Here is a 13,864-nt window from a genome sequence, read left to right as displayed (position 1 = left end):
GGGGTTGCCACTCAGCTGTGAGCCATGTAATTCGAGGCAAGATCTCTAATCACTTGAACTATAATAATATCAGAACTATTTCATGTATCATTGTGAAATTCAGATGAAAAGATATATATGAAAGTGCTTTGAAAACATTAAGAACTGAGCTCGTATAAGGACTGTGCGTGAGTGGAACATGCTAAACAGCTTCGCTGAGTGCAGAACAATCTGCATTTATACAGATGACCATGAGAATGACTCATGGGTAGAAAAATGACTTTTACCTGACTTTGCCAGAATATTCTAATTGGCATTGGGATTACAAAGCAACAACATCAGTGAATCTAGGTATTTCAACTAGAGAAGATATCTAGAGAAAGGATAGAGGTTTTTAGTTTCAGGGGAAAGAAATTGGAAAGTTTTCTCAGGTACACACTTGAGAAATCATGAGGAAGAGAGGTGGAGATTTTAAAGTAACAAGGGAATCTTTTCAGGCAGCTGGAGAGCCTGGCTCCTCAGAGACAGAGAGAAATATCTATATAGTCAACTGTACAGAAATTCAGACTCCACCTTCTCAAGTTCACGTTCATGCTTATTGATTACGCTTGCCTGACGCTGGAATGTTTCATGAGGTTTAGGGATCTGAAATAGGGTAAGAAAAAGGACCCTGGATTTAGGGCAAAATTCTTCTTTCAAATCTCAGTTTGGACATAATTTGCATGATATTTCCTTGTGGATAGCAGAATTGCAAGAACGCTTCCTCGGCCTCTGATCGCAATTTGTGAAGATCAAATGTAATTATAAACGTTAAAATGTAGTTTATGAATATTAAGACAGTTTAATTTTTAAAAGGTAGCTTGTTTCCCTTATAAACATTCCTTGCTAGTGTCAGTGGAAATGAAGAAAGCCAATCGAAGACTGTTTTTGGAATTACTTACTTTGAGAAGCAGGAATGGAACGGAGCAAAGGAAGGACTTAGGTCCAAAATCTTGGATATAAGTGGATGTCCCACATCATTTCCCAGTCAGACTAGGAATGGGACGTAGGTACTAGAGATAGTCAGCGCACGGCCAGGAACTGCCCAGGATCGGGGGGGGGGGGGGGGGGAACAACCTGGGGCTGTCCTTTTTTTTTTTTTTTTTAAGATTGGCACCTGAGCTAACATCTGTTGCCAATCTTTTTTTTTCTTCTTCTCCCCAAAGCCCCCCAGTACATTGTCGTATATTTTAGTTGTGGGACGCCGCCTCAGCATGACTTGATAAGCGGTGCTAGGCCGGCACCCAGCATCCCAACGGGCGAAACCCTGGGCTGCCAAAGCGGAGCGCGCGAAACTGAACCGCTCGGCCGAGGCCGGCCCCCTGGGCCTGTCCTTATCCCAGGCAAAATCTTGCTGTGTTGGTCTGGATAGTGACTGGTGGGCTATTTTAAGGCAGGAGAGCACAGACTTGCGGGTGCAAGTGGACCGGAGATTGGCCAGTGAGTAAGTGTTGAAAAGGGGGGAAAAATGAGAAGCATGGCTCACGATACTGAATTCAGGTTCCCAAGGATGGAGACGGAGTGGCGTTTAACGACAGCGTGTTTCACAGTCATGTGAGGCTTTCGATGACCGAAGCTTCAAGGAAATCCTGGTTGGGTAATTAGCCTTCTGTCTGGTTACGAAACCTTCTTCTGTGCTTCGGGAATCCGACGCGGAGGCCGCTAGCATCTCGGTTCTCTTTTTCCTTTACCGCGACTCCTCCCCAGCCCCCAGCGCCCTCCTCCAACCTGGCCGGCACCCGGCAGCCGTCAGGGCCACACCTCAGTCACAGTCACCCGAGGGAGCCTGCGGGGAAGGGCGGCTCGGGCGGCCCCGGGCCACAGCCGCCGGGCGCGCGGACCGAGCCGGGCATCGCCTCTCCGGGGCGAGGGGCGGCTCCTGGGCCGGGGCAGGGGCGTCCCGCGGCGCACTCGCCGGGACTCTCTTTCTCGGTGCCTCGCTGCCCCACCGCAGGCGGCAAGAAGGCGCGGCCTGGCGGCGGCTCGCGGACTCCCCAGGTACGTCGGCCCTTCCCGCCGGCGTCGGGCCGGGAGCGCGCTCGGCGGGCGTCCTCGCGCCCAGTCCTGACCCGGCTCGGGCGGGCAGGGGCGCAGGGGAGCGGCGGCCGGGGAGGGGGCGCTGGGGTTCCCGCGGCCCCGCGGCTGCACCCAGGAGCCCAGCCGCGCGGCTCGGGGCCCGGCAGAGGCGGCGCGCGCTCGGAGAGCCTCCGGCCCTAGGGGACGTCCATGCTCCTGCCGCCCAATCTGCGCGGGGAGGCGGACACGCGGAGGTCCGGCTGAGGTCACCCTCGGGAGGAGGAAGGGCCACCTGGAAAGGGACCGGGCACGGCAGAGAGACGCCCACCTCTGAGCGCCTCGGTGCCCACGGTCCGTGGCGGGGCCCAGCGCCCTTCCAGCCTCGGAGGTCCCTGGGGGTCGCTGCGCGGAGTTTCCGCTGGCTCCAAGCTGCGGACGGCCGCGGTCCCCGGGAGCCCGAGGTGGGCGGTGACCCCGGCCCTGTCCTCCGGCGTCCCGGGTTCCCGCAGGCCCGCCCTTCCCGCTGCCTCGGCCCCCTCGGCCCCCTCGACTCCGCCCTCGGGAGACGGGGATCAGGCGCAGGCTCTCGAGCTTGACCGCGTGCGTCCTGCTGGGGGCGGGTCCGCGCTCGCCCGCCACCCCCGGGACCCAACTGCGAAACGTGGGGTTTCGCTGCCCCTGGCTCAGAAGCGGCGAACGTTCAGGACTGGGAGCTGCCCCGGGACTCGAGCTCCCTCCCCCAGAGCTGGCCTTTGCGCCGCGGCGGGCTCCTCGTTCCTTCATCCTTAGAATCTCTGAGTGACGTCTCTGGTTAGAAAATACCTTCGAGCGTTTAAGCAGAGACGAGTTCTTTAAATAAGAATGCTTTAAAGTTCACCTTATAACTTCTTCAAAATGAGAACTTGCGTTTAGAACTTAAATGCAAGACAGGGTGGCGTTTTACCTGTTTAAAAAGAGGTGGTGGGGACAAGTTCTAATTGTAAACAACTCAGGCGGGTGAGCTGATTCTAATCTTGCAGAAGGTCTTGTCTGCACTTTTACTAACTCAGATCTTCACCAAAAAGCAGCTGGTAGGTAGGGTGGCCTGACTTGAAAGTAGAGACCAAAAAAAAAAAAAAAAGGAAATGTCAAACAGCCTATTTGAAAATGACTTATTCACCAATGTTTTAAGTTTCTTCCTGTTCTAAGCAGAGGACATTTGCATCTTTAAACTTTTTATAATGAACCCAGTTTATCAAAATTGCCAGAAGTTGACAGCGTGTTTTGGACGTTTCTAAGCTTATGAGTTAATTTTTTGCATTATTTTATTTAAGAATTTGGCTTGGTTGGTTAAATATCCTGCAGGAGGTTGCAAGGGGTGGCGGCTAAAGGGTGGGAGGAATGGGTGAACTCTTTTTTTTTTAGTTTAAATAAATTTAATAAAAATTTAAAAATAAAATAAGGGAGCTCAGAACTGCATATGATCAGGAAGTGGTCCCAGGTATGGCAAGAGCTCTCCATTTAAGGCAATACTGATTTCTCCCACCAGTTTCCCTCTGCCACCTTCTGTCTTTCTTTTGGAACCCTACATGGTCCTCCAGAGAAATATCCCTTCAGCAATGAACACCCAGGAAACATACCCCTGTGGGAAGGCATATACAAGAATCCACTAGCTTTGCTTTCTGCAGGACGAGACAGGATAGATTTTTGGGGGGTTAGTCATTTAATACCTGAGTGCTTTTAATACTCTGCAGCAGGTAATTTAATTTGTTTTTAGGAAGGATGAAAGTTAAAAGCAACACAAAGAGTAATAATGGGTCAGAATTATGGGTCAGCGGCTAGAACTATCTCCAAAGTTAGAGCCTTTTGACGTAGACTGCTCAAATGAGGAAGGGCCTCAGAAATGAGGAAATCGTTTTGCAACCGGGGGAAGTGAGACTCAGACATGTGCAGTGATCTGCCCAAGGCAAAAAAAAAAAAAGAATTTGGCTTGTTGGTTAAATATCTTGTCTTGGTTTTAGTGATTGGGCATGATTTACTGGATATGACATCCTGGATGTGACCTCCTCAGAAAGCTCTTTTGATCCATATAAGTCATATTTACTCCTTCAAAATAGTAGGCTTGCTTGTCAAAATTACGGGTTTTTTCTCCCACAATATCATTTAAAATTTACATTACTTTTCCCTCTTATTGAAAAGTCACGTCTGAGTGTTTGAGTGCTGTCTTCCTTCTTATCTATTAAATATTATTATATTTAAAAAAATTCAATTGTTGCTCCGTATGCTGCCTACTCTTACCGGGTTCATTTTCCGTATTGCTGAAGAACGTAAGTTTTTGGGTACTTCTCTCAATGAGGGTCTATGGATAACAATTCTTTTTTAGTTTTTAAATGCCTGAAAATGCCTGTCGTATCTTTACTCTTGAATGATAATTTAAATGGGTGTAGACATTTAGATTGACAGATATGTTTTCTCAGCCCTTTGAGGATATTATTTCATTATTTTCAGGCTAGGGCAGGAATTTTTATTCTTTTTTGTTTGGGATTCAATATGCATTTATAATTTGGGAACTTAGGTTTTTCTTCAATTCTGAAAAAAAAATCTGTTACTATATCTTTGAATATTTGGATCCACACCAGTGTGTGCGGCAGACCTGGGGTTCTGATTTCTTATAGAAGGTTTCTGGTAGGCTGGTTTCCAGCCAGGTCGAGACCCTGGGCCAGATGGCAGAGGTTTTTTAGCTTCCTCGTCACATAAGTGTAACCTCTTCCCTGAACATGGTTTTATGGAGAGAGCTCACTTTTGGTTCTCTACCACGCACTGGGCCATGAGTCCTTTCTCCTTTCGTGCTTCACCAGGCATTATCATTTAGGCCTAGCCCTAAAGCCGGTATCGGGTCATGGTTTCACTGTGGGCTTCAACTTCCTCTCTACCCAAATCAGCAGATGTCCACAGAGTAAGTTGCCTCTAATACCAGGCTTATTTCTCAGATTTCCATCCTTTCTTGAGTCTTGGACCAATAATTCCTTACCAGTCTGTCAACTTTCTGAATTCTTTAAGCAGATGATTTTTATAGTTTGTCCAGACCCACAACCCTCATTAGATGTGACTTCATTTAGTCTAACTCTAGCCATTGCCCTTCCATTTCTCAGTGTCTTACGTTGAGGGGTTCCCTGCCCTATGCTGTAATGTAGTGGGGAAATGAGAGGGGAGAGAAGGAGTTCTGATCTTAAGGGTCAAATTGTTAACCGTAGTTTTAGCATCATCAACAATTATAATTTGTTGAAAACTCACCATGCAATAGATACCATATAATATTTGTATGAAATAGCTCAAGATCTCTGCTCTTATAAATTTTACATTTTAAAGAGAAAAGACTAGGAAAAATAAAATAAAATAGATGTACTTGATCTTAAATCTTAGCTGAACACTGGTATAGATTTCTTAAGATTTGTGCTATTTATTACAAAATGGAAAAAATCAAATAAATGTTGGTTGCCTAGTACAATTATACTCAGAGGATTTTTTTAGTAACTGACTAAGCAGAAAGACAATGGAATAGGTATAGTACTGGACAGTAATAACCGTCTCATCCTAACCCTGTCCATTCTACAGGTGGGTACAGTACTAGATCTATAGCCTCTCTGGGTTAGTTTCTATTGTCAGCTGTTTCTGCTCCTCATACTCATTATCTTGCTTCCTTTAGTACCTGGTTGTTTTTTATTTTGTACTGGACATTGTATTTGAAAACTTGTTTGTAGAAGGAAATTCGAGGCCTAGGACGATGCTATCTTCTTTTAGAGAAAATTTTTCTTTCCTTCTGCAGGTACCCATGAGCACTAGCATTCCAGAAATCACCTTAATCCATTTTCAGAGATTGAGACTGTCTGAGCCATCCAGATAAATGAAAGCTGTGAAGACTTGTTTTCCTCGATTTCAGCCTTATCTATTCCATCCATGACTGCCTCAGACCTTAACCTTTACACCCCTTCCTTCAAGGCCATCGAAAGTGCCATGCAGCCTAGCAGACTGTGCTTACTGTGTTCAAGGTGATAAAAGACACAACTGAAAATTTGGGCAGAGAATTGGAAACTATGAAAAAATGACACAGCAGATGTGAAAAAGAACCAAATAGAAATTATACAGATGAAAAGTACAGTAACCAAAAAATGTAAAAGCAGTGGATGGATTTAACACAGCTGAAGAAAGAATAATAAACTGGAAAATAAAGCAGAAGAAAACAGCTAGACTGAAACTTGAAGAGACAAAAGTATGGAAAGAACAGAAGAGAAAGAAACATGGAAGATAGATACAGCTAAACCAGTACTTAGATGAAAACTGATGACCTTAAATGGATATATTCAAAATGAAGAATTCCAGGGCCAGCCCGGTAGCACAGTGGTTAAGTATGCAAGTTCTGCTTCAGCGGCCTGGGGTTTGCTGGTTTGGATCCTGGGCGCGGACATAGCACTGCTTGGCAAGCTATGCTGGGGTGGGCGTCCTGTGTATAAAGTAGAGGAAGATGGGCACAGATGTTAGCTCAGGGCCAGTCTTCCTCAGCAAAAAAAGAGGAAGATTGGCAGCAGATGTTAGCTCAGGGCTAATCTTCCTCAAAAAAAAAAAAAAAAAGAAAGAAAGAAACGAAGAATTCCAGAAAATTAATGAGCAAACATCTACTTCAAGAAATTAGAAGAACAGTAAATGAAATCTAGAGGAAGCAGAAGGAAGGAAATAGTAATATAAGAATAGCAATTAATGAAATAGAAAATAAAGGTTCCAGGGCTGGCCCCGTGGCCGGGTGGTTAAGTTCGCGTGCTCCGCTGCAGGCGGCCCAGTGTTTCGTTGGTTCGAATCCTGGGCACGGACATGGCACTGCTCATCAGACCATGCTGAGGCAGCGTCCCACATGCCACAACTAGAAGGACCCACAACGAAATATACAACTAGGTACCGGGGGACTTTGGGGAGAAAAAGGAGAAAAAATAAAAAAAATCTTAAAAAAAAAAAAAAGAAAAAGAAAGAAAATAGAGGTTCCATAAAGCAAGAAGTTGGTTTTTTGAAAATATCAATAAAAATGATAAGCCTCTGGCAAGACAGTCAAGAAAAAAAGAGGCACAGATAACTCATCTAAGGAATAAAATAGGGATCTTACTATAGATCCTGCAGACATTAAAATAATGAGAGGATATTCTAAGTAACTGTGTCAATGAATTTGAAAATGTAAAAGTAAATGATAAATTCTTTGAAAAACACAATTTACCAAAACTGACAGAAGAAGAAAAAGAAAATCTGAATAGTTCCATAGCTGTTAAATAAATTTAATGTATTTCACAAAAACAAAATAAACGAACAAACAATAACAACAAAAACTGCAGGCTCAGAAGATAAAATTGGTGAATTCTACCAAAGAAAGGAAAGGAAATATATAGGGCAATTTTTCTTATGAATATAGACACAAAATTTCGAAACAAAATATTAGTAAATAAAATCCAGCAATATATAGAAAGGATAATACATCCAGACTAACTTTGAGTTTGTTCTAACAATGCAAGATTGTCTTAACACTAAAATTGATTAATGTAATGACCAGTATTTCTTAAAAAAGTAAAGGAGGGAATTCATGTTAGTATCTCAATACATAAGGAAGAAAAAAAAGAATTTGATAAAATTCAACATTTAGTAATCAAGAAAATGAAATAGAGGTATAAGGATTGGAAAAAAGAAATAAAACCATTATTAGATCTGGGTGATCTGACTGTGTACATAGAAAATAAAAAGGAATCTACAAACTGTAGAATTACTAAATTAGTTTAGCAAGATTGCTCAGTGCACACTAAATATATAAAATTTAATTTAATTTCTACATATATATGTATATGCCACATAGAAGTATGTAATATTATTTTCAAAGCTTCAAAAGTATCAGATGCCTACAAGTAAATTTCACAAAATATGCTCAAGACCTCCATGCAGCAAACCACATAAGATATTATTGTGATAAATTAAAGAAGACCTAAGTAAGTGGTGGAAAGTTATATCACGCTCATGGATCGGATTATTCAATATTGGAATGATGTCAGTAATTCCCAAATTGATCTTCAGATTCACGGCATTGCCGACTAAAAGAAACAGGTTTTGTTTTTGAAACTGATGAGCCGATTCTGCAACTTATAAGAACACGCAAAGGGCCAAGACTAACCAAGAGTCACTTGAAGAAGAGCAAGAAGGAAGGACATGCTCTCCTGGATATTAAGATATGTTATATATTTAATATAGTGTGTTATTGATACAAGGGTGAACAAATAGGCATTGGATCAGAATAGAGAGCACTGAAACAGACCTATCCCTATGAGGACAGGTGGTTATTGGCAAAGGTAATATTGTTGATTGTTTCCCAGAAACAATCTTTTTAAAAATGGTGCTGGGTCCATTGAATACCCATAGTGGAAAAAAAAAATGAGTCCTGTGTGCTACCTCAAATATTAATCCCAGGTAGATTATAGGCCTAGAAGTGAAAGGCAAAGCAGTAAAGATTTTAGAAAATAATAAGCAGAATGTCTTCATGATAATGCAGGAAAGATTTTTTAAACAGGCCACAAAAATCACTATTTTACAAAACAAAACAGAAAATTTAATGACATCTGTTCATCAAAAGATTCCACTAAGAAAGTGAAAAGGCAAACCACGGAGTGGAAGAAGATATTTGTGACACATACATCTTCCATTTCCAGAGTATATAAAGAGCCCCTATAATTTAATAATTATAGGATCCCAGTAGAAAACAATGGGCCAGAAGCTGAAACAGGCACATTACAAATGAGGATTTCCAAACGACCATACGCAGAGGTGTTCAGACCTATTATTAGTCTAGGAAATGCAATTCAGACTACAGTGAGATACCACTACCTACCTACCTACCAGAATAGCTGAAATTAAAAAGACTGACAGTGCAAAGAGGTGGCAAGATGTAGAGCAATGGGAACTCTCATACAGTGCTGATGGGAATGCAAATTATGGTGTATACCTACTATGAAATGCTGTGATCCATTGGAAGAAAATCAGAACTGTCTCTATATGCTGACATAGAAAGACGTCAAGCTGTAATTTTAGATGAGAAATGAAAATCCAGAATAAATATGCATGCTATGACCCCATTTATCTAAAGGAGACAGGAGGTGATGCAAAGCTGTGGCATTGGTGTTGCCATAAAAAATCTGGCTGCAACAGCGATTAAATTCCCAAACCAAGTATGTATTAACATTATTTATGTCTTAATTCTCTGTGCCTATAAATGAGATAGCCTAGGCCTTTATAATCTCTCAAATTCTCTGAATGTGGGAAATTAACTTTACTCATCAAAAGTATTCTTTTGGGGTTAACAAATTTTTCCTTTTTTTGTAGAGTTAATGCAGTGAGCAAATACAGACAAAGGAGGACACATGCAAGGAGTGAGAGAGCTGAATAGAGCCAGAGAAGGATAAAGGGTGCAGAAGGTGGGCAGAAAGTGCTGGGTTCATGGTTGAAAGGAAACTAGCGGTTGTGGAGAGTGTGCAGACAGCTTGATTTCCCCCGCGTTTCTCTCAACAGCCCATCCAGACTAAAGCACTGTCTTCTGCACTTGCTTCTCTACAGGAAGAGAAGGTTCTAATGGTCTGATTGTCCCTCAGCTCAGCAAACCACCTTGCTCTGCCTGGGCCTGCCTGCTAGTAGTAGGTGCCAGACAGGGTTGAGGAGCATGGGACCTTTAACTTTTGGTCAAAGAGCATGCTGCTCCTGGAGCGGCGTTCAGTGAATAGTGTCCAGTGAGAGCGGTGCTCTGGCTCTGTGACATCTCTAACTCCCAGGAGGCATCGAGGAAGGGAAGAGCCATGCTTAAAATATAAAACAGGGTGAAGTGCAGATTTGGGTGATTGTAAATCTGTGTGGTTAAGCCTAGTCCATTTCTTAAACTGCTTGCTTGTCATTCCTCCATTCATTCACTCATTCTTTCAACCCATGTTTATCGAGTCCCACTCTACTCTCAGATGGTATTGTGCTTTTAAGTCACTGCACAGTGCAGTGTATCGTGTTAGTGTTGCTGGATGTGTCAGGGAATTCATTTTTTATCCCCATTCATACATTCCATGTGCCTCTCGCTTATTTCCTGGTAGCTCTGTGTGTGTGTGTTACACCTTACAGAACGTTTCTCAAGAACTGGAATTACGATACCCTGTCAAACAATCACTCATCTGAATGTCTTTTATTTGTAGGTTGAATCACTGGACAATGCCACATGCTTTGTGGACGGTGTGGGTCTTAGGGGCCGTAATCAGCCTCTCCAAGGAAGGGGTCCCTGATCAGCCTTCTTCTCTGTCTTGTGATCCCACTGGTGTCTGCGATGGCCGCTCCAGATCTTTAAACTCCATCCCCTCAGGCCTCACGGCAGCTGTGAAAAGTCTTGACCTGTCCAACAACAAGATCGCCTCTGTCGGCAACAGTGACCTGTGGAAGTGTGTGAACCTCAAGGCCCTGAGGCTGGGGTCCAATGACATCAACACCATAGAGGAAGACTCTTTTTCCTCCCTGAGGAGTCTTGAACATTTGGACTTGTCCAATAATCACTTATCTAATTTATCGTCCTCCTGGTTCAGGCCCCTTTCTTCTTTAAAATTCTTAAACTTACTGGGAAGCACTTACAAAACACTCGGGGAAACATCTCTTTTTTCTCATCTCACCAATTTGCGAATCCTGAAAGTGGGAAATATTCACTTCACTGAGATTCAGGGAAAGGATTTTGCTGGGCTCACTTTCCTTGAAGAACTTGAGATTGATGCTACAAATCTCCAGCGGTATGAGCCCAAGAGTTTCAAATCAATTCAGAACATCAGTCATTTGATCCTTCGTATGAAGCAGCCTGTTTTACTGCCGGAGATTATTCTAGATACTTTGAGTTCCTTGGAATATTTGGAACTGAGAGATACTTATTTAAACACTTTCCATTTTGCAGAAGTATCTGACCCTGAAACCAATACATTGATTAAAAAGTTCACATTTAGAAATGTGAAAATCACTGATGAAAGTTTTGATGAAATTGTGAAGCTGTTGAATTATATTTCTGGAGTGTCAGAAGCAGAGTTTGATGAGTGTACTCTTGATGGGCTTGGTGAATTTAGGACACCGGATATAGACAAAATTAAAGTTATAGGTAAGCTAGAGACATTAACGATACGGAGGTTGCGTATTCCACAGTTTTACTTATTTCGTGATCTGAGTAGTATTTATTCACTTACAGAAAGAGTTAAAAGGATCACAATAGAAAATAGTAAGGTTTTTCTGGTTCCTTGTTCACTTTCACGACATTTAAAATCATTAGAATATTTGGATCTCAGTGACAATTTAATGGTTGAGGAATACTTGAAAAACTCAGCCTGTGAGCGTGCCTGGCCCTCCCTCCAAACCTTAATTTTAAGGCAAAATCATTTGACGTCATTAGGAAAAACTGGAGAAACTTTGCTTACTCTGAAAAACCTGACTAAACTTGACATCAGCAAGAACAGTTTTCATTCTATGCCTGAAACTTGTCAGTGGCCAGAAAAGATGAAATATTTGAATTTATCCAGCATAAGAATAGATCGTTTAACCCAATGCATTCCCCAGACACTGGAAGTTTTAGATATTAGCAATAACAATCTCAATTCATTTTCTTTGATTTTGCCACAAGTCAAAGAACTTTATATTTCCAGAAATAAGTTGAAGACTCTACCAGATGCCTCCTTCTTACCCATGTTATTAGTCATGAGAATCAGCAGAAACACAATAAATACTTTCTCTAAGGAGCAACTTGATTCTTTTCAAAAATTGAAGACTTTGGAAGCTGGTGGCAACAATTTCATTTGCTCCTGTGAGTTCCTGTCTTTCACTCAGGAGGAGCAGGCACTGGACCAGATCCTGATCGACTGGCCAGAAAACTACCTGTGTGACTCTCCCTCCCACGTGCGGGGCCAGCGGGTTCAGGACACTCATCTCTCGGTCTCTGAATGCCACAGGACAGCTCTGGTGTCTGCTGTGTGCTGTGCCCTTTTCCTGTCGATCCTGCTCACTGGGGTTCTGTGTCACCATTTCCATGGACTGTGGTACATGAAAATGATGTGGGCCTGGCTCCAGGCCAAAAGGAAGCCCAGGACAGCTCCCCAAAGGGACATCTGTTATGACGCCTTCGTGTCTTACAGTGAACGGGACTCCTACTGGGTGGAGAACCTCATGGTGCAGGAGCTGGAGCACTTCAACCCTCCCTTTAAGTTGTGTCTTCATAAGCGGGACTTTATTCCTGGCAAATGGATTATTGACAATATCATTGACTCGATTGAAAAGAGCCACAAAACCATCTTTGTGCTTTCTGAAAACTTTGTGAAGAGTGAGTGGTGTAAGTACGAACTGGACTTCTCCCATTTTCGTCTCTTTGATGAGAACAATGATGCTGCCATTCTCATTCTTCTGGAGCCCATTGACAAAAAGGCCATTCCCCAGCGTTTCTGTAAGCTGCGGAAGATAATGAACACCAAGACCTACCTGGAGTGGCCCACTGATGAAGCTCAGCAGGAGGGGTTTTGGTTAAATTTGAGAGCCGCCATAAAGTCCTAGGTTCCTTCATTAAAGGCCAGTCTTGGTTTGCTGGTGGTCTTTATATCACTAGTTGTAACTAGGTCCATTTTGACACACTTATATGTAACCCACATGAATGTACTGTCATTTGAGGCCTTGCTTACTAAAACGACTAAAACTCAGATTTTATGTAGAGTGCTGTTTTATAAAAACTGCTACCAGATTGAAAAAAATCGTTTTTGGTTTTTCTTTATCCTATGAGATAATCAGGATCTGAGTGCATTATTGATACCTGAATTAGCTGTAGCAGTTGGCTTAGTTCATTCAGAAAGGGCACAAATGAATAGATTTCAGCCGGATGTGTCCGTCAGCTTTCTGCAAGGAGAGGCATCCATGTCAATCGAGGGCCTTCTCCATCCCACCCAGCGGTCTCCTCCCTGTGTGACCGCACTCTAGAGCATCAAAGCAAAACGCTTCGCTCACTCAGCCAAACTTCTTGTTATTCCTAGAAAAAAGTGTTGTGTGTCCCCATTAAACTTTACAGGATACAAAATACCTGGAGGGTGTGTTTTCATGTGGACTGGGTCTGTCTTTCTGGGTATTTGATAGGTTTCCCTTGTCATAGTTACTTGAGAGAGGGTACATAATACAGGAGGCAGTAAATTATGTCTTTCCATGAGAATTAAACCAGGGAAGTAAATAAAATACTCCGTTTGGAAGAATGTGAAAGAAGCCTGCCATATCCCTGACTCTGATCTTCCTCCAGCCTTTAACTATGTGTGAAGTTCTACTTAGCTTCCAGTGACTTAGCCTCTTGGTCCCTGTGTTCCTGGCTGTTTCCCCTGCATCCTGTTGCTTTTTTCTTCTTTGAAAAGTTTTCTTTCTGATTCTAAAAATGCCTTCTTTCCTCTTCTTCTGAAAATTTATAAAAGTACAAGTGAGCTAAATAGATTTATAAACAGAATGTACCTAGAGGTTCATCATAATGACTCAAAAATATTTGATATACAGTAATTTAAAAAATAGATACCACTTCCATATATTAATTTTTATAATCTAGATTTAATAATACATTAAACTTAATTCAATGAATGCATTAAATTTAAAAGCCAAGTGCTATTTACTGATTTGGTGCGACTCTTCTTAAGCTGGGAACCACAAGCGAACCTCCTCTGACCCCAGTCAATTCTCAGCCAGAACTGGCTTTGTGTGGTTAATTGGACTCTGGAGTCAGACCTGGGTTAGTAGATGTGTATCTTTGGGTAAGTCA

The 13,864-nt window shown here is 42.6% G+C and overlaps 1 protein-coding gene across 4 annotated transcripts; it reads left to right on the top strand.

The window, feature by feature from the left end:
- The first annotated feature begins 1,876 nt into the window (after positions 1-1,876).
- On the top strand, positions 1,877-13,149 carry TLR2 (toll like receptor 2). Of its 4 annotated transcripts, none has more exons than XM_070608838.1 (3): positions 1,877-2,016; positions 9,415-9,506; positions 10,263-13,149. In XM_070608838.1, exon 3 carries the CDS (start codon positions 10,279-10,281, stop codon positions 12,631-12,633), a length of 2,355 nt encoding a protein of 784 aa, XP_070464939.1. In that variant the 5' UTR covers positions 1,877-2,016; positions 9,415-9,506; positions 10,263-10,278; the 3' UTR covers positions 12,634-13,149. The 4 variants fall into 4 exon arrangements, with proteins under 4 accessions (XP_070464939.1, XP_070464942.1, XP_070464941.1 ...); XM_070608839.1 differs by lacking the exon at positions 1,877-2,016 and adding an exon at positions 8,156-9,260; XM_070608841.1 differs by lacking the exon at positions 9,415-9,506 and having other exon boundaries at positions 1,884-2,016.
- The last annotated feature ends 715 nt before the right edge of the window (positions 13,150-13,864 follow it).

The sequence above is a fragment of the Equus przewalskii genome, chromosome 2 (genome assembly GCF_037783145.1).
Source record: "Equus przewalskii isolate Varuska chromosome 2, EquPr2, whole genome shotgun sequence".
Classification (NCBI taxonomy): Eukaryota; Metazoa; Chordata; class Mammalia; order Perissodactyla; family Equidae; genus Equus; species Equus przewalskii.
This window is presented reverse-complemented; position numbering and strand designations above follow the sequence as displayed.

What these genes read in the sequence shown, in the direction of transcription:
- TLR2 (XM_070608838.1), top strand. Translation starts at nt 10,279, where the DNA reads ATGCCACATGCTTTGTGGACGGTGTGGGTCTTAGGGGCCGTAATCAGC.